Source organism: Kwoniella pini, chromosome 6 (assembly GCF_000512605.2).
Source record: "Kwoniella pini CBS 10737 chromosome 6, complete sequence".
Taxonomy (NCBI): domain Eukaryota; kingdom Fungi; phylum Basidiomycota; class Tremellomycetes; order Tremellales; family Cryptococcaceae; genus Kwoniella; species Kwoniella pini.
The window spans coordinates 1,048,837-1,070,860 of NC_091721.1; the positions used below are offsets into that span (position 1 = coordinate 1,048,837).

A 22,024-nucleotide genomic window follows, 5' to 3' on the forward strand; every position below is an offset into this window, starting at 1 on the left:
AATACATATATGTCATTCTTATAAATTAGTTGTGCAAGCATGCAGATGACGAGGATGATGCGGATCGATGAGAATTTTATGTATTATTTTGTATTATGCAACAATTACACTTTATTCAGAAGGATAGCAAAGAACATTCAGGTAAATCATGATCATCTTGAAAGCAGCTTGAATTTGCGTATGAGTAAACAGAATAAGTGGAGGTTGTCCAAAAAAAAGACGCAACGAAAAGAAAACTAGATTCTACTTGTTGACTACTTTATTTATTAATTCCTTTCTATCTGAACCAAATTTCAATTATTGAAGTAGATTTCCACAAGGAATTATTCTACTACCATTTGTGAAAATAAAATGGCAACTCTTAAAATCAGATTAGCAAATTCTGTGCGTATTCTCAAAACTTACAAACTCTTTTCAAACTAATTGATTAATTGATTAATTAATTAATTGATTAATTCGAAAAGGCTTCTACATCTACTTTATCACCTAATTTACCCAAAATATATAAAATTAAAGATAATCAATCGTAAGTCATAATGAATTAAAATTAAATTTGAAAAATCATTATAAGCTTAATAATGTAATTTTTTAACAATTTGTTTCTAGATATGAAATTTCTTTAGTAAAATCAAAAGAAATTTCTGAAAAAGGTAAAAAAGCAATATATAAATTATTTGATGAAAATATGTCAAAATTGTAAATATATTTTTAAATTTTATTTTACAGTTTTCTTATATTTAGAGGTTTTGATTGATTTGGAAATTTAAATTTTTTTTTTAATTTTTAGACAACAAATTTCTTCTTTCCCTTATACAGAAGAATCAAAATTTGAAGAACTTTTTAATATTGATTCAAGATATATTTTAATTTTAAAAAAATCTAATAAATTAATTATTGAAAAAGAAAAAGAAAAAGAAAAAGGAAAAGATGAAAAAAAGGAAAATGATGAAATTGAAGAATTAATTAATTTTAATTATAATGATTTAATTGGATTTTGTGGATTTAGATTTGATACTGAAGAAACAATTGAAAGTAGAGATGCAGAAGTAATTTATTGGTAAGATTTTTGAAATTTTCATTTAAGAAAAATAAAAATAAAAAAAAATGATTTAATTCGTTCATATAATTTTTAAAAAAATCAAATAATAGATTACATAAATAAAAATAAAAGCTAATTTTATTTTTTTAATATAGTTATGAAGTTCAACTTGAGAATAAATCACGTAGAATGGGTTTAGGTAAAATTCTTTTAAATATATTAGAAGAAATAGGTAAAAAAAGAGAATTAGATAAAATCATGTTAACTTGTTTAAAAAGTGAGTTTTGTCAAAAAATGAAAAGAAGTGGTTATTTATAATTTTAAAACCACTTATATATTTTGTTGTTAAATAGGTAATGAAACTGCTTTAGCATTTTATACTAAACAAGGGTAAGTAGTTTAAATCTTTTTTTTTTTTTTGATCTCTTATAATCAGCATTATATTTCAAACGTTAATGATTTTTATTCCTAGTTATATCCCGGACGAAATTGATCCTACAGGTATGGAAGAAGAATCTAGCGATATAGAAGAAGGACAAGATGAGGATGGTCAAGATGAAGATGAAGATGAAGATACTTTTGAATGGAAAGTGGATTATAGAATTTTAAGTAAGAGTTTGAAAGATATAAATACATGATTGACATATCTTACAATACAACGAACGAATCACACTTTTAAATATATATACATAGAGTCACTTTTAAGAAATCATTATTATGTATTATCACGTTCAAGTTTCCATTAAGGCATTCAAGAGAATATTCTCAATATCATTTCCATTAATTTCAGTATTCGCTATACTAGGTAACTCATATTTTTCTAAACATAAATCAAGATCTTTCCAAATCTAATTCCAAATATCAGCTTACATTATACAAAGTTCATCCTTTGAAATTAATTCACTCACATTTTCGAAATCAATATCATCTTTTATTGATTTACCCCAAATATCCTCTTTATAAGTCCAATCAACTTTTCGAATTTCATTCTTTTTCTTGGTTTTTTGATGTTTTTCTACTTCAAACCTCTTTGATTTCTTATGAGTTTCTTCAGGTCTACGATGCATCCAACTTTCTTCTTCTTTTTCTTGTTCTTGATTTTGATTAATAATTGATTTAGAAGGTGTAATTGAATTTCCAGGACGTAAAGCAAAAAAAGAATTTGAATTTTCATTATTTCTATTTCTTTGATTTTTAACTGATTTTATAATTGAAGGTGGATTTTCAAGATCTATACCATTATTGTATTTATTTTTTTTACTTGGAGTTTTTTCAATATCAATATCAATTTCTTTCAATATTACTTCTTTAATTGGTGATTCTGGTAATGAAGAAGATGATTGAATTTGATTAGAAGTTTGTCTAATTATACTTTGTCTTAAAGGTGATGCTATAACACTATCATAACTTTTTTTAGGTGTTTTGTTGTTATTTTGATTTTGATTATTTGGAGATTTAACTAAAGAAGAAATATCAATTCCTGATGAAAATTTATATTTTTTTTTAGGTGTTTGTAAAGGATTAATTAAATTTTCTGATCTAATATTCAAACAAGGTGTATGAGTTGAATTTAAATCATCTTCAATTTGATCATTTCCTCCATCATTTGAAATTGAAGTTGAAGTTGAAGTTGATGAATTTTTGGAAGGTGATTTATGTAAAGAAGAATTATTAGGTGAAGGAATTGATTCAAGTAATATACGACATTTTGATAAAGTTGAACGAAAATGTGAAGGTGAAACTGAAGATGCTTTTTGAGCTGAAGATAATAATAAATCTTTTGATTGAATTCTGAAAGAAGCAAGGAAGACACATAATTAGTATAATTCCTCAAAGATTATTCAATCAGTAAGATTGGTCAAGAAAGTAGTACCAAGTACAGAGAGTTGAATAATAAGAATACCTGATGATAATTCAAAGTAAACCTTTCCTCACCTTTCACATCCTAATAAAGCAGCTACACCAACTAAAGCAGTTCTTTCTTCACCTTTCAAATCATTTCCTTTTCCAGGAGCTGTCAAATGTCTAAGTTTTGATAATATTTGAACTGAAATTGGAATTGCAGGATGAGTTGCAGATGGAAATAAAGGTATAAGTTCGTGTGATGACATGTTGATTATAATAGTAAGGCAATATTTAATTCAAGTAATCTAGAATATCATTCCCATTGAGATCGAATAAGCCCCAAGCTGGGAGATTATTGAGAGAACTGTTTGATCAGGTTTTGCAGCACTTGATGATGGTCGTTTGATTCTCGACGTACCTGCGATTGAAGAGGTTGAATGTATAAGAAGCGATCCAAAATAAAAGATGCGATACTCGTAGAGAATATATTGGTGATCTCGCTCAACTCTTTTCGTAATTCGGCAACGCGTCTTGACGTATCTTCCGTTGGAAATCGTCCTCATGGCGCATCAATCGGTCTGGCGGTATGAATAACTAGCTTCAGATATTTTGATTGAAGCAAGTATCGACAACATCTTGGTGATAGTATATATGCATTATCTCATCGAAATAAGACATCTACTTAATCGGCATATTTAATTTTCTACGTAAATTTGACATCATAGTTCAACTATGAAAAGAATGTTAATTTTTTAAAATACTAGGTTATATAATCTAAAGGGAAGTTCGAAGATTCAATTATGAATATTACAAAATTATACAAGTCAGATCTCAATTTCTATCTCTTTTATCGTCTCGTTCATTCACACTTCGTTATTTACCATATTACTCAGAAGTCCTCCTGAGCATCAATCTCTTCTTCATAGCTTCAGCTCTTTTCTCTCTCTCCTCTTTGAAATCTTCTTCCACTACCGAGTCAATCTCAGATTCAGAATCAATCGATTCAACGTCAAACGAATCACCTTCGAAAAGCACTACGTCTTCTTCATCCGAATTTTGTTCCACCCCATTTTTGAAAATGGTTTGAGGAGCAGGTGTACAAGTGATTGTAGGTACGCCTAAGCTTGGACTGGAGAAGGTTGATCGTACACTCTCGGTTGGAGATGCAGGAGAAGTGAATGATTTTCTTGGTGAGCTCTTGGTCGAGTGGTTGAGTGAAGGTGGAGTCGATAATGAAAAGGGGCTAAATCGACTCTCAGTAGGTGTGACCATACCGCTTCTCATGGCCCATGGGAAGGACCCTTTAGTGGGTGAAGGAACATTACCGGCAGAATCGGTTGAGGCGAAAGAAGAAGATCGTTCTTTAGGTGGTGTGACTTTCAAGGAAGGTTTGTTACCGGAGTTGGCTTTGCAAATGGCTTCAAAGGATGGCAATTCTCCCAAAGACATTGGTGGCATGGACATAGGTCGAGCTTTACCACCTGATAATCTGCCTGAAGTTCTTTCTCGAAGGAAAGGTGCTAATCGAGGTTCAGCATGTTTGGCCGTAGTCAAAGGTGGACTGGGTGGAGTGGCTGGTCGTCTGTTCAAGATGTTGGCAAGCACAATTCGAGCTTCTCTTCTCGGTGTTTCATCAGTGGGAGTCTTGATTACTTCGAATGACTCGGAAGAATCACTTCGAAGCACAGTCCTGATTCGGGGTACAGACTTGGTAGGTGATCCGACGGACGAGCATCTTTGGCGTTCGGTCGAAACACGAGCTTGAATCTGCGCGAGACTAGGTAGTCTCGATGGAGATGGTACACTTGGTAACTTTGATTTGGCTCTAGCCTTCTCCTCGGGGGTGATCTCTTTCGATTCGCTAGCTGGTGATCCGAAATCGGATTTCGTTCGACCATGCTTTGCAGCAACAGATGAGGTTTGTCTGGCTTTGGCGGAGAAATCAGAAGCGGACAGTCGAGGTACGAACTCTGGAGGAGGTCGAGATTGGTCAAGTCCTGAGAAGGTCGATTCGATGGGAGAAGGTTGAGCTGATTGAGTGAACAAGGGGAAATACTCGTTTCGGGGCACCATGGCTGCGTTCTTGGAAGGTGAAGTACCAGCGGCGACTGATGCAGCGAGAGGGGAGTTGGGGGGAAGAACAAAGTTGTATGACGACGGAGAGATAGGTGGGCTTTGAGGAAGAGTAGATTCGGTCGAAGCCGGTGAACCTATGATATCATGTTTGTTAACAAACGCATCCAAGAAAGGAAAGTGTCATAGGTAGACTTACATCTCTCCTGAACACGTCTTTCCTTTGCGCGTTGGACAACATCCCAAAGTGGTTTTCTGTTTTGGTTTTGCACTTGAGCTTGTGGAGCAGCATTGCCGTTTGCTCTTTGGTGCCATGACACCGTATTTGTTGCCCATGGAGCTCTGACAGAAGGTTGTGCCCAAACGTCCATTTCAAGGGGAGTCGGTAATTTACCCATAATCATGCTGAACGAAGGGGAGTTGGGATCAGGTTGAAGAGCAGCTTCTGCTACTGAGAATGCGAGAAGTCGAAGTGGGGTAGGGTCAGGTGAAGAAGGGCAATAGAAATTAGAGAGGTGAGAAGATGGTATTGAGATTGTTTGAGCCATCTTATGTGATTTCGTATAATGTGGTAGAAAATAGTTATTCTTGGTTGGGTGGAATCAAGCTTTGAGATCCTGCTCCGTAGAAAATAAGTTCGAAATGTAGCTAAATATATGAATGGGTTAACGATTACCAGAACCGAGATATTTGATGTTTGGTCTAAGAGCAATTCTGACTGAGGATCAAACAAGAGGTAACGAAAATACGGTTTCGTATATGTAGCTTTGGGTAGAGGTGAGAAAGGATTGACTACCAACGTCAAGCTTGGTAAGTGAACGATCCTTTCACGAGTAGGAGACGTGATGAGAAGTGGGAGGATGAAAGGAATTATTCAGTGTAAGATATGGGAGAAAGAAAGGAGATCTGCGCGTGTCAAGTTCAAGGTTCCAGGTCGAAAACAGCCTTTAAACGTTTGGTGATAGTATAGTTGATTGAGCTGCACGGCAGAAAAGGATGACAAAGATGAAAGGCAATCCAAAGCGAAAGAATTCGTTCACGAGGAGGGGTTTGAAGGATAAATATAACAACAACGCGCACGAACGCGTTCGTTATCCTTGATGACAAAGGAGAGAAGAGATGAAGAAGAAATGAAAGGAGATAAAGTGTAGTAAGAAAATGGTAAAGACTAATCGAGTTTGGATTCCCCATCAACGCGTCCCTTTGGTGTAAAGTTGAATGATTGAATGAGTAGATGCTTGATGGGAAATGTGGTAGTCAAGTTGGAGGAGGACATAGCAGTGATATGAAACAACCATGAAATCAAATTGAATCAAGCTTCAGATACACTAAAAAAAAAGCACACACGCTTTGACCTTCACTCATTTCCCTTCTCGGTCAAAACCCATAAGCGACTTCATTCTATTATCTCCTATGCTGGTTGATTTAGACCGTGCAAAAATGATTGCAAGATGTATCGCAGAAGGATCATCCCACTAAATCGATCAATCTTCAAATAGACCCAAACATTCAGATCAAATCACGCCACCATCAAATCCACACACCACACAAGAAAAAGGGAAAATAAAGAAGAAGGAAAGAAGCAAGATAAGAAATTGAAACTCACAGAAACACCAGGTTCCTTTTGATACTATATACTGCTCAGCAGTTAAAAGTAAAAGTAAGAAATTGACGATCAACGTCTAATATCTAAATTTACCCAAAAATATTCGCCTTTTTAATGAATTCTATCTTGTAAAATGATAGAAGTTTCGTTTTCCGTTCTTTATTTATATAAGTTTATTCTTCGTTTGACTAATTGTCTTAGATGATCTAAATATGTTATTTCCACTTGTAGTCGAATAATGGGAAACTAAACAAGAAGTAATTCCGGGTTTCAAAGGGAATGTCTTATTCGCTAAATTGATTGATGATCGATTGCGGTATTGACCAAGTAAGACAACTATCAAGTGTTGCCTTTTGTGTTTCACTTTTATCGAAAATGCTGTATTTCCGGTTCTGGTTCTAGCTTGATGATTTCGATAAATTTAGGAAAGGGAAGGACGATTTGAATTGAAGTGTTGTTTTTCGTTAAAATTGTTCGTTATATACGTAGAGAATTTCGCAAATGTAGTAGATTTTACTTGGATTGATGATAATGAATATTGAAACTGATGCTAATGCTGTTGATGTACTTTCTGTTCAGATAGACTTGAAGGAACAATGTTTAAATGAGTGTGATTTGAGGTGTGTGTATGTGAGTGTAGAATCAAATAAGACTACTGCACAAGCCTCCTTTGGTTTTTGGATAGTCGAAACCCGTCGACAATGATCTTAAATGCTTCTAATCAGAGGTTGATATCTAATTAAGAAAGGGAGAGATACGATACCTACTGAAAGAGAGGAATGAGAGGTCAAGAGGATAAAAGAATGAACAATGAGTAAGATGAAAAGGTAGTATAATAAGAAGAATGAATGTCCGTATAATCAATCAATCTAATATCGTCATGAATTTCAATCAAACAGCACGTCCATCAATCAGGATAGACACCTAGCGTGAAGATACCTACAAGAATGCACAAAAGAGAAATGGAAAATCATACGCCACGATAAAAACTCATTTTTTATCAGGTATCATATTTGGTAACGAGATTGCCTATCGGATAGACCAATGAAACTTGATACCCTGAATCAAAAGAACATGTCACTTGGCACATATCAGGAAATAGATCAACATCTTGCACATTTTAGCGCGTCTTACATGAGACTTCACTGTAGGGAAATATGTACCTTTTTGGTTCTTGATAGATGAAATCGATAGACGAAGCAAAGCAGGTTCTAATCTTCATGAAATCCGCAACACGTTCAGAGGGTGAATATCTCATTTCGCTCTACAAAACAAGCTATACTTCTCCAGGCGCGATTCAGTCCAGCATTTGATTTGTTCCGAAAGCACTTGAATTTAGTAATTTTGCTCATATGATGCATTCCGTTATCATCTGTGAGACTGCTCACGGTCCGATTCCCATAATTAGGATCAGAGGCTTTTAAGCCTGTTATACGCCTCGAAGGTTAGAACGTGAAATCCCGTCGTATGGTCAATATGGACTAATAATTTTACATGAAAGTTTAGAATGTCTATGAAGATAGTCATCGAGAATGGCTGTCCCATCCGTCTCTGAACTTCTTAATGCTCTCATACAACTTATCTGACTGGGCGTAGCTGCTCCGATCTTCACCGCCAAAATCTTACTTTGCTGTCGTGAAGATGAAACGCGACTTACTTTTGGTACCAGGATTGGTTGGAACAGGGTAAAACATCATCAATTAGGGTGATCCGCAATAAGTCACCCTGAAAGGTAAAAAGTAAGCGGTAATCACCGCTTCTCTACTGGTTTTGTAAGTGGGCAAATAAAATAAAGGAATGAGGTTTGAGTTGTTTTCGCGGGATCCGCTAAATGTGCTCAAATTAGAAAATGATAATCCTTTTTGACTAATCTGATAAAGTTGAAATTGATTGAGTGATATATGCGAAAATACATCATATGGTAAATGTATCGACTTTGAATCACTTCCATGACGGAAAAACTCCCTTCGTACCTTTCTGTCAAGTATCGAATCAAGAGCGAATTTCACGCTTTGAGCTGGATCTTCTGAGCTGACTAAGGCGATATCAGATATAAACGTTCAAGATAAAGACTTGTTTTCTTTTAATCTTATCAATAATTCTAGTTCTTTGCCACCGGCTTGATCGTACTTATCATAACATTCTCAACAACAGCGATGATGACAACATTACCAATGTCTTCGCCTACAATAACATTGTTGATATCCAACATGCATTGTACATCATGTTGCGAAACAATTGATCAACTTTTATCGTCAATTACATCTATCAAATCAATTTCAACAAATCTCTTACTTCACAGCGTCACTTTTGCCATTGATACAAATACTTCAGCTTCATCATCTGGGAAACCAAAGACGATTGGTAAAGTATCAGAAGAAGTATTAAAGGTTTTAAGGATTGAAGGTGGATTCATCGTAACTGATAAATCCGCCAATGGATATTATTTACCTTATTCTGGTAATACCCAATATAGTACAGAAGATGAGAATGAATATGGATTAATAGGTAAATTATTTTTTTCTGAATCTAGAAAAGTTCGAAAACAGAAGAAAAGCTTAGAAGAGCGAAAGAGAAAGCATTTAGAACATTGTAAAATTTGTCAAGATGATTTGAAGAAATATGGACAGGTTCGAATAGATCAAAATGACCAATCAGATGAGGTAGCTTCACGCGAAAAGAAGCCAGCCGAAAGTGCTCAAGGAGGAAAGGACAACGTTACTAAAACTACTTTATCAATAAGTGGAATGACTTGTGCCTCTTGCGTCAATTCCATTACAACTTCGTTGAAGTCGGATCCAGCAATATTGGAAGTTAACATTAATCTACTTGGATCATCGGGTATAATTCAACATAAATCGACAATCTCAGCTACGAATCTTGTGGAATTAATAAAAGATATAGGATTCGAAGCTACAATAGTTAAGACTGAGGTACAGTCATTCGAAACGTCAGGTGAGACGTTCAAATCGATCTTTTCGATTGAGGGTATGACTTGTTCATCCTGTTCTCAAGCTATCACTCGGGCTCTTCAAGATCAAGAATATATAGAGTCAATCAATATCGATGTACTCAACAATTCGGGAACGATTATACATACAAGCCAAATAACCGTGGATGACATTAGGGAAATCATCGAAGAAATAGGATATGAAGCTGAATTATCATCCTCTACCCTGCTGAATGGGCCTAGCGGTATAAAGGGAAAGAGCAAAGAATCAGGACCTGTTTCAAGAACGATACGACTCAAAATAGATGGAATGTTTTGTCATGAATGCGTAAGGAAAATCAATTCATTTTTGGATACTTTACCTATAGAGACTTATACTCCAATTACACTTCAACAACCTGTAACTACAATTTCATATGTCCCTTATAATCCTTTGAACATCAGGCAATTAATTGATGGAATAAGTGGTGTTGCACCTGAATTTGAAGTTGAATTTGTCAAAACTCAAAGTGTAAACGAGAAAAGTCAGAAAATCCAAAAGATGGAAGTCAAGATTTTAGCTAGTCATTGTGCTGTAGCTATCATCTTTGCTGTTCCAACTTTTATAATGTAAGTTACTTTTCACCCTATGTTTCATGATGGTAGCTGACAATATGAGATACTAAAAGTGCAATCGTATCAATGATCCTCTTACCTTCGCATAGTAAATTTAAAATGGAAATGATGAAGCCTGTATGGGGAGCTGCAAATCTGGGGACAATTATTCTTTGGCCGTTGGCTACTATCGTTCAATTCGGCGTAGGAAGGTTAGTCAGCTATCTGAATAAGATCATGATACATGCTAATTTCATCGATTCATGCCACGTAGGCTATTTTACAAACGTACTTTCGCTTCTCTATGGCCTCACCTTCGACGACTTGTGCCGTCCGCCTTCAGAAGTGAGACCGTGCGAAGATTACCACCTAGACCTCTAAGCTGGAGAACCTTGATAAGTTTCGGCAGTATGGGTGAGTAAGCTGTACTTATCTCCCACCATTTGCTCCGTTCCCTTGATTTACTGTGCCACGGGGTCCCAGCACCCGTGCTTTCTTCCCATCCATTTTACCCATGTTCATATATGCTTGATATACGCATCAGACGCCGGCTGACTGTAAATTCACTGCTCTAGATCTGCTTGTGGTCCTGTCAATCAGCGTATCGTACTTTGCCTCCCTCGCTATGCTAATAATAGATGTCCGCTCATCGACAAACACTGAGAGTGTTGGTACATATTTTGATAGTTGTGTTTTCTTGATCATGTTCATTCTCCTCGGTAGAACCCTCGAAGCGTACGCGAAAAGCCGAACTAGCGATGCTATTAGCCTGTTAGGGAAGATGAGACCTGATACCGCCTTGCTAGTGGAAAGGTCTTCTACGTCAATCCGAGACATTCATGATCAATCTTTGAAAAGAAAAGACAGTCAAGATACTCAAGCCTTCTCCTCGGATCATTCAGATATAGCTGAGGCGAGTCAAGACAATACAAGCAAGATCCCTGTCGAGCATCTTGAAATAGGAGATCTTATCTTATTACCACCTGGATCACTACCTCCTACCGATGGAATAATCGCATCAGGTCATACGACTTTCGATGAATCTTCTCTTACTGGTGAATCCAAACCCATAAGTAAAAATATCGATGATCAAGTATATACAGGTACAGTCAATTTAACTTCTGCAATAATCATAAAAGTTACGGGATTAGAGGAAGATACAATGATAGAAAAAATTATAAGAGCAGTATCGGATGCTTCTTCTAAAAAAGCAACATTAGAATTAATTGCTGAAAAATTAACTGGTTATTTCGTACCTATTATAGTATATTTCTCTTTATTAGTTTTGATTATTTGGTTAAGTTTAACTTTAACTGGAAAGGTTAATTCAGAAAATGAAAAAGGTGGTGGAGGAAGAATTTTTTTCGCTTTAGAATTCGCTATTGCTACTTTAGTTGTAGCTTGTCCATGTGGAATTGGATTAGCTATACCATGTGCAAATTCAGTTGGAAATGGTTTAATGGCTAAAAAAGGTATACTTAGTTCAGGTGGTGGTCAAGCTTTTTTAGCTGCTACCAAAATATCTAAGGTTGTTTTCGATAAAACTGGAACGTTAACTTTAGGTAAATGTGTAGTAATTGATGAAGAATGGACGACATCAAGTATTCAGTCTACCGATAATAAGGAATTGATTAAAAGAGCCATTATGGAAGTTGAAAAAGGAAGTACACATCCTCTGGCAGTCGGTTTAGTCGAGTATCTTCAAAAGCACTCACAGGATGAGGAAGAGAAGTTAAATGGAGATTTTGATGTCGAAGTGATCGAAACTCAAGAAATAGCTGGAAGAGGCCTTGAAGCGAATGTGAAGATAAATGAAAACAATATCAAGTTGATTATAGGTAACGTGGCTCACCTGTCTGATCATGGAGTACTTCTTGAACCCATTCATCAAGAACAAGTAGATGCCTGGTCAAATCAAGGAAAATCAGTTATACTTATCGCTTCATACATATCTTCGAACACACATGAAACATCTTCATTTGCATATACACTTTCGACAATTTACTCCTTATCAGATCCACCAAGGGAAGAATCTATACCGTTAATTCAGTCTCTCAAAAACAAAGGTATTCAAGTCTCAATGTTAAGTGGTGATAATTCAACTACTGCGCAAGCTGTAGGAAGTATGATTGGGCTCAATTCAGATGAAATTATAGGTGGAGTTGGACCTGAAGGTAAAGCAGATATTATTCGGAAAATGCAATTTGACCTTAAGCAGAAAGATTGTAATAAAGGTCAAAACGGTTTGATTATGTTCGTTGGAGGTGAGTTAACTGATTCATTCCATTTTATTCTGACTTAGCTGATCAAATCATAGACGGTCTAAATGATTCCGTTGCTCTTGCAGCGGCTGATGTTAGTTGCGCAATGGGACATGGATCACAAGCTACATTAGCTAGTGCAGGTAAATCTGATATCCTCTTTGAGCTCATATACATTCATAATGAAGTGCTAATAAATTGATCTTTTTCAAGACTTTGTTCTTCTCTCTTCATCTTTAAATTCAATTCCAACATTAATTACAATTTCTCGTAAGATTATACAAAGACAAAAAATTAATTTACTTTGGGCATTGTTATTTAATACAGTTTGTTTACCTTTTGCTGCTGGTATTTTTTATGCTGCGAATCATATTAGATTAACTCCAGTTTGGAGCGCTGTTTTGATGGCATTAAGTTCTTTAAGTGTTGTTGGAAGTAGTTTAGCAATGCGTTGGGGAATATAATCCTCCCAAAAAGGATTGTATATAGATTATATTTTAACATCCATTTGTATGGATCTATATTTCGTTCAATAAGAGATACGGTATATAGTGTAATGTTGCATCATGCATTATGAATACTAATCTTATACAAGATATCCGATCTCGAATGGTCACTTGATAAATAAACTGAATGACATAAGCAATATCATTCTCACAGAAGGATTATATTTTTGATAAAATTTTATCGTTCTTCATTTACGTTTGTAATTTAGCATTCAATCTTCTTAATTCTTGAGGAGTGAATCTTAAAATGACAGACATGACTCTAATTAAATTAGGTCTCATCTCTTTATGTTCTAAAAATTGTAAAATTACATTTCGTAAATACTATCATAACCCATAGGACAGTCAGCATGCAATCTTTTTATAGGTTTCTATTGAAAAATCAGAAATTTCAAAATTCATAACTCACTTCAAGATTGACTTCTTCTTCATCTTGCTTTTTGACATCTCCATTGACTGGAGTATTCGTTCCTGATTGAATTTGACTTTGAGAAGAAATAGGTGTTGAAGGGACTGTAGATGTAATTGTACTTTCTAGACTAATTCTTCTGGAATTTGGACTTTCAATAGATCCAGGTATAGGTGAAACTGATGAGGTTGTTGGAATAGGAGAAGAAACACTTGATCTATTTGGAATTCCAATTCCATTTTGAGAATTTCCTGACCAATATCCAACACCTGGATTACGTTGTTTTTCAATTAATTGAACAGAAGATTGTAATTTTCTCATTTCTTCTCTTAAAGTTTTATTTGTAGATTTTAATTGCGTTATATGAGACTTTGAATCTTCAAGTTGAGATTGAAGTGTTTGGATTTGAGTTTGATGATTCGAAATATCATCTTTCGCTAAACGCTACATACCGCACACGGAAGAATCAGTCTTCTAGGTCGATCGATAAAACAAATAGAGAGACAAAGAGAAAGGTAAAGTCATCATCTTACTCACCTCAGCATCAAGTGCAACTTGAATATCACTCTTTCCTTCCTCAATCTTACTTTTCAGCCTGACTAATTCCTTTTCTAGAGATCTCACCCTTTCTTCCGAATTTTCAATTTTCATTTCCCTTTCCTTAAGTCCTCTTAGCGAATCATTAAATTCCATATCTTTCTCTTGTATCGTCCTTCGAAGTTTTTCCGACTCTCTCAAGCGTTCTTGTAATTTCAAAGACCATTCTTCTTCTATATCATTACGTTCATCTTCAAGAGATTTTATCTTATATTTCAAATCAGATAATTTACTCTCAAATTTAGCTTCTGCTTCAGCTAATAATTTCTTAACGTCAACTGAATCTTTGTTGAAAGAATTTCTTCTACTACCCGAAGGTGATGCTGAAGGACTTTGACTTTGATTTAGTCCATCAGACAATAAACCAAATCCATTTTTATTTCTACCTCTATTACCACTTTCTCTTAAAGAATCTTCCAATAATGCACATCTTTCATTGGATTCTCTTAATTGAAATTCTAATTCTTTTGTGCGTGTTGATAGACTTTCCATCTCAGATTTTGCAAGTTCAGCTTCAGCAACTTTTGCTTGATATTCTTCGAATGTCTTTTGTTTATTTATATTCAGTTCTTTGACAATCGCTTCCAACCCATTTACTTTGGTTGTTCGTTCGGATAAAGTCTTAGCATGAGAAGCTTTAGTAGTGATCATATCTAATTCCCATGCAGCTTTTTTGGTTGATAAATCTTTCTCGAATCGTTCTTTTTGAGCAGAAGATTCTCTTTCGAAAGATTTTCGTAGTTGAGTAACTTCTCTTTCTTTTTCACCTTTGATTTTCTCAACTTCCTCAGAGGCTCTTGCTCTTTCCGCTCGTTCTTCAGCCCTATCCTTCTCGATCTCTTCCTTCTCCTTTTCTACCTTAACCAACTTCAGCCTAACGGTCTTCAAGAGTGAAATTGCCTTGGTACGTTTCTCTTCCTCCTCTTTAGCTTGAGTCTGAGCCTTAGATAGATCTGCTTTGAGCTGGGTTATAGTCGTGTTATCGGTCGAAGCGGCCTTTGCCTTTTCTTGAGCTTCGGATAATTCACTGCGCAACTTCGTTATGAGCTCGGTCTGGGAAGAGCCTTCCAGCCGGTGTGTATCACGCAGCTCTTCCATGCGGGAATCTTGCACTATCACTTCTGGTCAGCAAGGGTGTCCTCGGAGCATAACACTCAGAGAGCATCTGTTGGATCAGGAGGTGAAGGACAATGAATCGGGAGATGAGCCATGAATTGAACACAGTATTTCGAGAGGAACAGGGAGATGGAGCCATGACGGAACAGATAAGTTTGTCGCCCTTGACTCACATGTGAGCTTATCCTGTAGTCTCTTCATCTCAGCGGTGATCATATCCACCTTCCCGGTGACCATCCTAATCCAACCTTCCAAAGCCTCATGATCCCCTATACCACCTTCTAGCGGTGTCAGATCTTTCAATACCTGATTTGCTTTGTGCGATTGGGTAAGTAAGGTGGTGAAGCGATTTGAGAGGTCTATGAGCAATTGATAATTAGCCAAGTGCCCAGAAGAGTACTTATAAGCCAACTCACCCTCATATCGTCTTTCTGAATCAGCTAGCTTCTTGATTTCTTCCCCCGAAAGCTCAATAACGGGCTTCTCAATCTCACTGTTAGCCTCCCTTTCCGCATCGTTGTTCTTTATTTGAACTTCGACAGTCTCTGCATCAATCCCATTCATATCTAATCCAAACACACTCTCCTTCTTTTCTGTATCGGGAGTGGCTTCTTGTAAGCCTAATTTCGGCACTTCTTGATCTGCACTAGGTTCAAGAAGTGGCGAAGCACCTAAGGGATCCGTAAATACTGTTGAAGGTGTTGTCAAATTATCGGTTGTAGGAAGAGTAGGTGATGGTGGAAGAGGGTATGTTGCCGGATCTAATGGATTAGGTGGAGGAAAATTCGTTGTGGTATCTACAGCTAATTTGGAATTTCTTTTACCGGATGGAGATTTAGGTATAGGTGATATAGCTCTGGAAGAAGAATCTGAACCTAAAGCAAATGTTGAAGTCGGTAATAGTTTTGGATTAGGTGATGAAGGTCTTGATGGTCCTGCAGAAGGTGATGAAGGTGTATTTATATTTTTTAATTCCTGTTGACCTGTTGTTGGAGATGATGCAGAAGGTCTAGTTATATCTTGAGATTGTCTACCGAAATGAAAACTTTTTCTAAGACCTGATAAAGCATTTTCAGCTAAATGAGCTGTAGATCCAACATAACCTCCCGCAGTAGCCGCCGGAGATCCATTTGTTTTTGTAGGGGATATGTTTTCGAACTTCTGCTCAACAGTTGATGGTGATAATGGTGAAGAAGGGGGAATGGGCGATTTAGTTATTAATGTTGATGGTGATCCTGTTCTACTAGGCGTTTCTTTTGGTAAAGTTTCATTTATAGGTGCGTTTGGATTAGCATTAACGCTTAATGCTCTAGCTTGAAGAGATGATCCAGTCGCTTCGAGCGTTTTTACAGCTGCATTCAGCCTATCTTGTAAAGAAGAGCCGAACATCTTCGACGTCCACTCGTCCTGAAACGATACGTACTAGCTGGATATTCTCATGAGAAATGGTAAATATGAAGTGAAGAAATCGGCGTGAATAGCGTGAGCGTGTCATTGTTGGTGTAAATGAGATGTCTTGAGCGTCTTGGCGGGGAAAGCCGAGTACCGGAAAGAAACAACAACAACTATCATAATGATTGACCTAATTTCCAGTCCATTATTATCATCAATTGCCCTTTGTCCAATCCACTATAGGCCACAAGCGCAAGTACCGATACGAACCGCAAACACCATGGGCTACTTCCAAGCTGCTATGGTGAGAATGGGCATGGCTCAACCAGGACCAAAGATAACGGCTCAAGATAGGGCCATTCTTGAGTAAGCGTGCCTTCTGTTTAGTGTTTTAAGACGATTTCTGATTTGCAAAATACGGATTATCAGCTTGAAACTACAAAGAGATAAGATGAAGCAATATCAAAAGAGGGTGAGCTGGTATTTGTATCAAGAGAAATGAAACGTTCGCTAATCATTTGCGTAGTTACAAGTTGTACTTAATCGAGAGCAAGAGATAGCTAAAGAAGCTCTGAAAGCCGGTAACAAGGTTCGTTTTAGCAATTCCCCCATTGAGAAATGAGCTGAATCTCACGACAGACTCGAGCTTTGACTGCATTGCGTCAACGTAAATATCAAGAACAATTATTAGCAAAGACAGATGCTCAACTCATGACTTTACAAGAACTTGTAAGTGAATTTGTTGAATGCGAAATTCAGCTAATGGCCAATACGAATTATTGGGAATTGCAGGTTAGCACAATTGAATTCACTCAAATACAAAATACAGTTATGCATGGTCTTGAAATGGGTGCAGACGTATTAAAACAATTACATGCTGAGATGTCACTTGAGAAAGTTGAGAGATTGATGGATCAAACGAGAGAAGGAGTTGAATACCAAAGAGTAAGCATCGATATCTTCCCTCACCCTTGTCATAGATGTGAGTATCTTGATTGCTGAACGGTGATTAAACACAATCCAGGAAATTGACGAAGCGTTGATGTCACAAATGTCCCCGGAAGAAGAAGAAGCTGTTCAAGCGGAATTAGAGCAATTACAAAGAGAAGCCTTGGTAAGACGCTCACTGATCTTGATCCTGAAATATATATATATATATATATATATAATGATTTATTTTACTAATTGGAGCAATTTTATAGCCCACTATACCAGCTGTACCAGATCAACAACCAGTTTCATTGCCGGATGTACCAGTGGAAGAACCAACAACGGCTCAACCAGCTACGGAAGGTAAATTATCTTCAAACTGGAGTCATAATGTCGAGCCTAATTTATCCGTGTTTGTGTATACAGAACGACGAGCCGAAAGAAAGGAAGAAAGAGTCGCGATGGCTGCGTAAGCATGTCCACCGAGCCATCCGGGAGAATAATCAACAGCTCTTCCAAGCAACTACTTCTCATGCGATTGGTCCTAATTGATCAAGGACATGAAAAGAAGCGTAGCGGACAAGATCAAACCTGTGCTATCAAATCTCAACCTCCCAATAAGCAATTCTCCTGTTTCGGTATGGATTACCTGCCTATTTATCATAAGTCATGACCAAAGATAAGAGTTTCAAGTGTTGTATTAGTATTATCTTGGAGAGGTTGTATATCTTGCATGTGATATGATACATTAAATAATCATTTAATCCAGATTGATATCAAATTTATCGACCAAAAGATCCCGTAGCTTGTGCTGCACTTCCCATAGCTGACATCCTCTCGCCGACTTTCTTGTTGACCTGGAATCAAACGTTGAGTTTCAGCTGATGACTCATAGGGTTTTTGGGTATCATTGTCAGAACAATGAATTGATGGAGGTCGACGTTGGCTCCACGATCGAGTCGAACGATCACCATTTGCGGTATATTTTTATCTCCAAATTGCCCTTCTTCTCATTGACTAGTGCACAACGTCTAAATGGATACAAAATCGATTACTCACCTCAAAGAATTTAGCAGTACATCTATCTATACAAACACTTTCTCCTTTTAACAAATCTCCTTCTACGTATCGATGATTATTAGGGTTTTGTGAGATACATTTGGTATGACAAGAGTTGACTAATCGATTGCTATATAGGTACGTGGATATGAAGTAAGCATTGAATTTTCTTACTTCTCGAGACAAGGAGACGGCAGAGTGACCTCTAGAAATGTAACACCTTTTGTCGAAACTTACAATACATCAGTAATCATATCTAAATCATCACGATCAGCTAAGATTCCTATTACTTCGATAGGAAGGAAATAGCTCACCTAGCTCAGCTACTGCCATTTCAATCTTAGCAGGATCTACTGAACCTTCTACAGATCGGTCTATTCCGAAAACATATTGTCAGTCTTATTATGTAAAAAAGAAGGGAAGGAATTTGACTCACTTCCACCACCGAATAAGAATGACATTTCTTGCAAATTTACGAATTCGTTTACGGGTAGTCCAGAGTGAGTGGTGTGAGAAATCCAAACCTTTTCACGATGTTATATTTATAGATATTGTTGTAATTGTCATCAGAAATTAGACATAGAAAGCGGATAGACATAGACATTTGACTTTTTGGAAAGACGGAATCAAATTGAAGTGGAGGTGGCACATAATAAAAAAGCGTGGCACCTTTGCGAGTGAGAGAGTGAGAGTGATGTAATGACCTGAGATCGAAAAGGTATTTCTTCTGTCAAAGGATATGCTCCGGGACAATGCGTAATTGTCTTGGGCACTAAGTATGCTACTATCGTCAGTCTAGGCTATAGAAGTAGCCAATCTTTTCCTATTTCTAATGATATCTTCTCTTTCTTCTATATTTCCTGTCAAGTGCGATACAAGATTCACTTTGTTAGGTGCCAACAAGTTTACATAACATGCCAGACCGAACGTACCAATTGGCCGAGCGCCTCAGAGAAGTTTTTGTAGATCCTGAATATCATCATCATGTGAATACTGATATGCCTTCTGCCGAGCAAAGTGATATAAGGGAATCATCACAGGAGACTTTCGAGGGATATCAAGACGAGCTTAATCCTGAAACTGTGACTGGACAACTTGGTGAGTTCTTATTCATCTTTCTATTTGAAAACGATTGGGTTTCTGACGAGTGAGAAAATACAAAAATGACATTATAATCAAAATTCAAATTTACCAAAAAGAAATAGGTACTTTCGTATATTCTAAAAAAGATAAACCAATGAACGTCAATCTTTATACCTATTTAGATAGAAGTAAACAGTCATATAGTGCCAAAGGATTACTTCAAGGTCCTACTGCAATTATAGGTAACTCGTGCAACGTGTCTGAAACAATTTATGACGATAAAGGAAAAACAAAGCTTGAAGATTTCAAATTTTTTCAGACAGAATGGTATACTAATGCAATTCAAGGTCAATTCCGCTCAACCAAAGATAAATCAATCTGAAGAATGAAATTCAATGGATTAGCAAAAGTTTCAATAAGATCTCATGATTTATCTGATATAAAAAAATTTGATCCTGAAGATCATTCTGAAATGCTTACTTTCGATAGCATACTAAACTATTTAGAAGCTAATGATAAGTCGAAAATGATTCACAGTGGATTATCAAAAGAAGTTCTGTATGAAAAAAGAACAAATGAGGATGGAGAGACGGTTTATGACCCTTCAAAAGATTCTTCTGTGACTATTAGATTGATTCCTGCTTGGTTTAGGTGGAAGGACAGAATCACTGAAACTCGTTATAAGACTGCAACTTTCGTTGATGTGACAATCAGTCCAGCAAGACTTCATATAGTTGAGTAATCAGTAGGTAAATTATCGTATGTGTATGGGTAGATGAAGCTTCACACCCAATTACCAAAAAATAGTGGTAGTCTGTACCTAAGTACGCTTGTTATGCGCAAATTTTCAGCATATAGAATGAATTTGGGTCGTGAGTTTTTAAAATTGTTGTTTACATGAGGTTTCCCTGGGATAGTGTCGTCACCGGCTAAATACAAGGAAAGTACAAGAACTGGGCACATATATATCGTACAAAAGAGGTATCGCTACAAAACTTCTCAAACTGCAAACACCTCAATTTAGCTATACTTGACCGATCAGCGTTAATTGTTTAGTCGGTCTCTTTGATCAGACCCATAGCCACGCATATCTTCCATGCTGCCAGATTACTAGCAGCTTGTTTGGTTGTTCTGGTACCCTCGGCGGTCCTACCCCAAGTCGTTGTCACCCTTTATCCTGGGCTCCATAGGGAAAGTGTAAAGGAAAACCTACCATACTGTACCTTCTTTATCTTTCACGCGACAGTGAATCGTCCAAAGCTGAGTCGGGGGACGGCCTTCATTCGAAGAGCTCTCAGTATAGACAGGCGATTCCAATTCGAAAAAATGCGTGTTTAGTATGGCTTTACCCCCTTGAGCCTTGATGTCTTCTTCCTTCCAATGCAAAGGAATGATGAAGGGTTCTTCGTCACTTTTTCCATGTTCCTTCTTAATCCTCATGTCCTCGACTTTTAGGTGGGCAAGAGCGAAATGTGCAATTGACGTTAATACCTTCTCTAACCATTCATAGAGGTAGTCGTATGCTTGAGCTCGCGTTCGGCGTGGGTGAGTCCTTGTTGTTCTGAATGAGGGATCGGTGGGTAGGAAGCTATTCGAGATCCCACGATCCGCTTGATTGCTGGTTTCACATGACACAGACGATCTGGCCTTTCTGTCAAGAACATTTTCCGGCTTCTCGACCTCATCGTCCGAAGAGGAGTCCCCGAAAAGTAGGTTGAGACTGGTTGCGAAGTCATCATCTTCATCAAAATCGGCACGATCGTCCGAATCGGTGTTTGTAGGGGAATATATTTCGGCATCGCAATACTCTTCATCACTGGATATCGCTTCCCCTTCATCGCATGGATTATTCATTTTATCTCCACCGATAAAATCTACTGAGGTTCTCGAGCTGGATTCAAAGGTGTTCGTCGAGTCTGTTGGCGATCTAGGAGCCGATTCTTCTGTGGACTGAAGATACGAGTAATATACACCGGCGATGTACGCTTCGAAGACCGATGCGGCTACTTTTTCATTTTTCTTTAGGGCATGTCGCGCGTCTTGAGCACATCTGATGCGATCGTGCATTCCGTATTGTCTGGCAATCTGTGCGAGCGTTGAATTGGAGACGAGCTTGTCTCGCATGATCTAGCAGCCAAATATATCAAAAGTGATACTCAGCATGCGAAGGATGGGCACTTACCGCTGCGCTACCTTGTCGAAAATTAGGAAACAATTCATGAGCCAAAGTGACAGCTACAGCTTCCAAGAGAGCATCGCCGACATGTTCTGTTACCCATTAAGAGTCAATGAGTTCAGCAAGTTGCAATCGCTCATGCTTACGAATAACTCACCTAATTTTTCGTAATCCAATCCGGCTTGACCTTCTGTCAGAAACAAAGAAGTACTATAACTTCGCGGCATGGAGTGCACGCTCGGGTGAGTGAAAACGATCTCTTCAAGTTTCGAGTCAGTAATCTTAGGAAGAGGAGGGAGATCAAGCTTTGGTAAAGGGGGAAGAAAAACGACTTGGAGGCAGTGATCGTACTTTTGGGTTGATCTGGTCATCATTGATTCGTCAAGGG

General features: G+C 37.2%; 10 protein-coding genes across 10 annotated transcripts; 5 read left to right on the top strand and 5 right to left on the bottom strand.

The window, feature by feature from the left end:
• Positions 1–351: 351 nt before the first annotated feature.
• On the top strand, positions 352–1,677 carry I206_104832 (uncharacterized protein; the record flags this gene model as incomplete). Its single annotated transcript, XM_019154136.1, has 7 exons — positions 352–384; positions 465–526; positions 607–696; positions 788–1,057; positions 1,195–1,316; positions 1,393–1,429; positions 1,512–1,677. 7 exons carry the CDS (start codon positions 352–354, stop codon positions 1,675–1,677), a joined length of 780 nt encoding a protein of 259 aa, XP_019012876.1.
• A 93-nt stretch (positions 1,678–1,770) lies between these two features.
• I206_104833 (uncharacterized protein) lies at positions 1,771–3,150 on the bottom strand (the record flags this gene model as incomplete). Its single annotated transcript, XM_019154137.1, has 3 exons — positions 1,771–1,887; positions 1,948–2,830; positions 2,975–3,150. The coding sequence occupies 3 exons, from the start codon at positions 3,148–3,150 to the stop codon at positions 1,771–1,773; spliced, it is 1,176 nt and encodes a 391-aa protein (XP_019012877.1).
• A 619-nt stretch (positions 3,151–3,769) lies between these two features.
• Positions 3,770–5,505, bottom strand: I206_104834 (uncharacterized protein; the record flags this gene model as incomplete). The annotated part of the gene is made up of 2 exons (XM_019154138.1): positions 3,770–5,094; positions 5,157–5,505. The coding sequence occupies 2 exons, from the start codon at positions 5,503–5,505 to the stop codon at positions 3,770–3,772; spliced, it is 1,674 nt and encodes a 557-aa protein (XP_019012878.1).
• Positions 5,506–8,773: 3,268 nt separating this feature from the next.
• Positions 8,774–12,832, top strand: I206_104835 (uncharacterized protein; the record flags this gene model as incomplete). Its single annotated transcript, XM_070203004.1, has 6 exons — positions 8,774–10,122; positions 10,182–10,319; positions 10,382–10,521; positions 10,683–12,371; positions 12,425–12,511; positions 12,582–12,832. The coding sequence occupies 6 exons, from the start codon at positions 8,774–8,776 to the stop codon at positions 12,830–12,832; spliced, it is 3,654 nt and encodes a 1,217-aa protein (XP_070059105.1).
• Positions 12,833–13,066: 234 nt separating this feature from the next.
• I206_104836 (uncharacterized protein) lies at positions 13,067–16,385 on the bottom strand (the record flags this gene model as incomplete). The annotated part of the gene is made up of 5 exons (XM_070203005.1): positions 13,067–13,198; positions 13,284–13,727; positions 13,821–14,992; positions 15,170–15,355; positions 15,413–16,385. The coding sequence occupies 5 exons, from the start codon at positions 16,383–16,385 to the stop codon at positions 13,067–13,069; spliced, it is 2,907 nt and encodes a 968-aa protein (XP_070059106.1).
• A 283-nt stretch (positions 16,386–16,668) lies between these two features.
• On the top strand, positions 16,669–17,791 carry I206_104837 (uncharacterized protein; the record flags this gene model as incomplete). Its single annotated transcript, XM_070203006.1, has 8 exons — positions 16,669–16,754; positions 16,818–16,860; positions 16,915–16,977; positions 17,028–17,117; positions 17,181–17,333; positions 17,413–17,502; positions 17,591–17,681; positions 17,745–17,791. 8 exons carry the CDS (start codon positions 16,669–16,671, stop codon positions 17,789–17,791), a joined length of 663 nt encoding a protein of 220 aa, XP_070059107.1.
• Positions 17,792–18,100: 309 nt separating this feature from the next.
• I206_104838 (mitochondrial import inner membrane translocase subunit TIM10) lies at positions 18,101–18,838 on the bottom strand (the record flags this gene model as incomplete). The annotated part of the gene is made up of 5 exons (XM_070203007.1): positions 18,101–18,175; positions 18,378–18,507; positions 18,615–18,633; positions 18,692–18,751; positions 18,814–18,838. 5 exons carry the CDS (start codon positions 18,836–18,838, stop codon positions 18,101–18,103), a joined length of 309 nt encoding a protein of 102 aa, XP_070059108.1.
• A 453-nt stretch (positions 18,839–19,291) lies between these two features.
• I206_104839 (uncharacterized protein) lies at positions 19,292–19,528 on the top strand (the record flags this gene model as incomplete). The annotated part of the gene is made up of 1 exon (XM_019154143.2): positions 19,292–19,528. One exon carries the CDS (start codon positions 19,292–19,294, stop codon positions 19,526–19,528), a length of 237 nt encoding a protein of 78 aa, XP_019012883.2.
• Positions 19,529–19,845: 317 nt separating this feature from the next.
• On the top strand, positions 19,846–20,202 carry I206_104840 (uncharacterized protein; the record flags this gene model as incomplete). The annotated part of the gene is made up of 1 exon (XM_019154144.1): positions 19,846–20,202. The coding sequence occupies one exon, from the start codon at positions 19,846–19,848 to the stop codon at positions 20,200–20,202; it is 357 nt and encodes a 118-aa protein (XP_019012884.1).
• A 310-nt stretch (positions 20,203–20,512) lies between these two features.
• Positions 20,513–22,007, bottom strand: I206_104841 (uncharacterized protein; the record flags this gene model as incomplete). The annotated part of the gene is made up of 4 exons (XM_019154145.2): positions 20,513–20,609; positions 20,674–21,587; positions 21,643–21,728; positions 21,794–22,007. 4 exons carry the CDS (start codon positions 22,005–22,007, stop codon positions 20,513–20,515), a joined length of 1,311 nt encoding a protein of 436 aa, XP_019012885.2.
• Between the last annotated feature and the right edge of the window lie 17 nt (positions 22,008–22,024).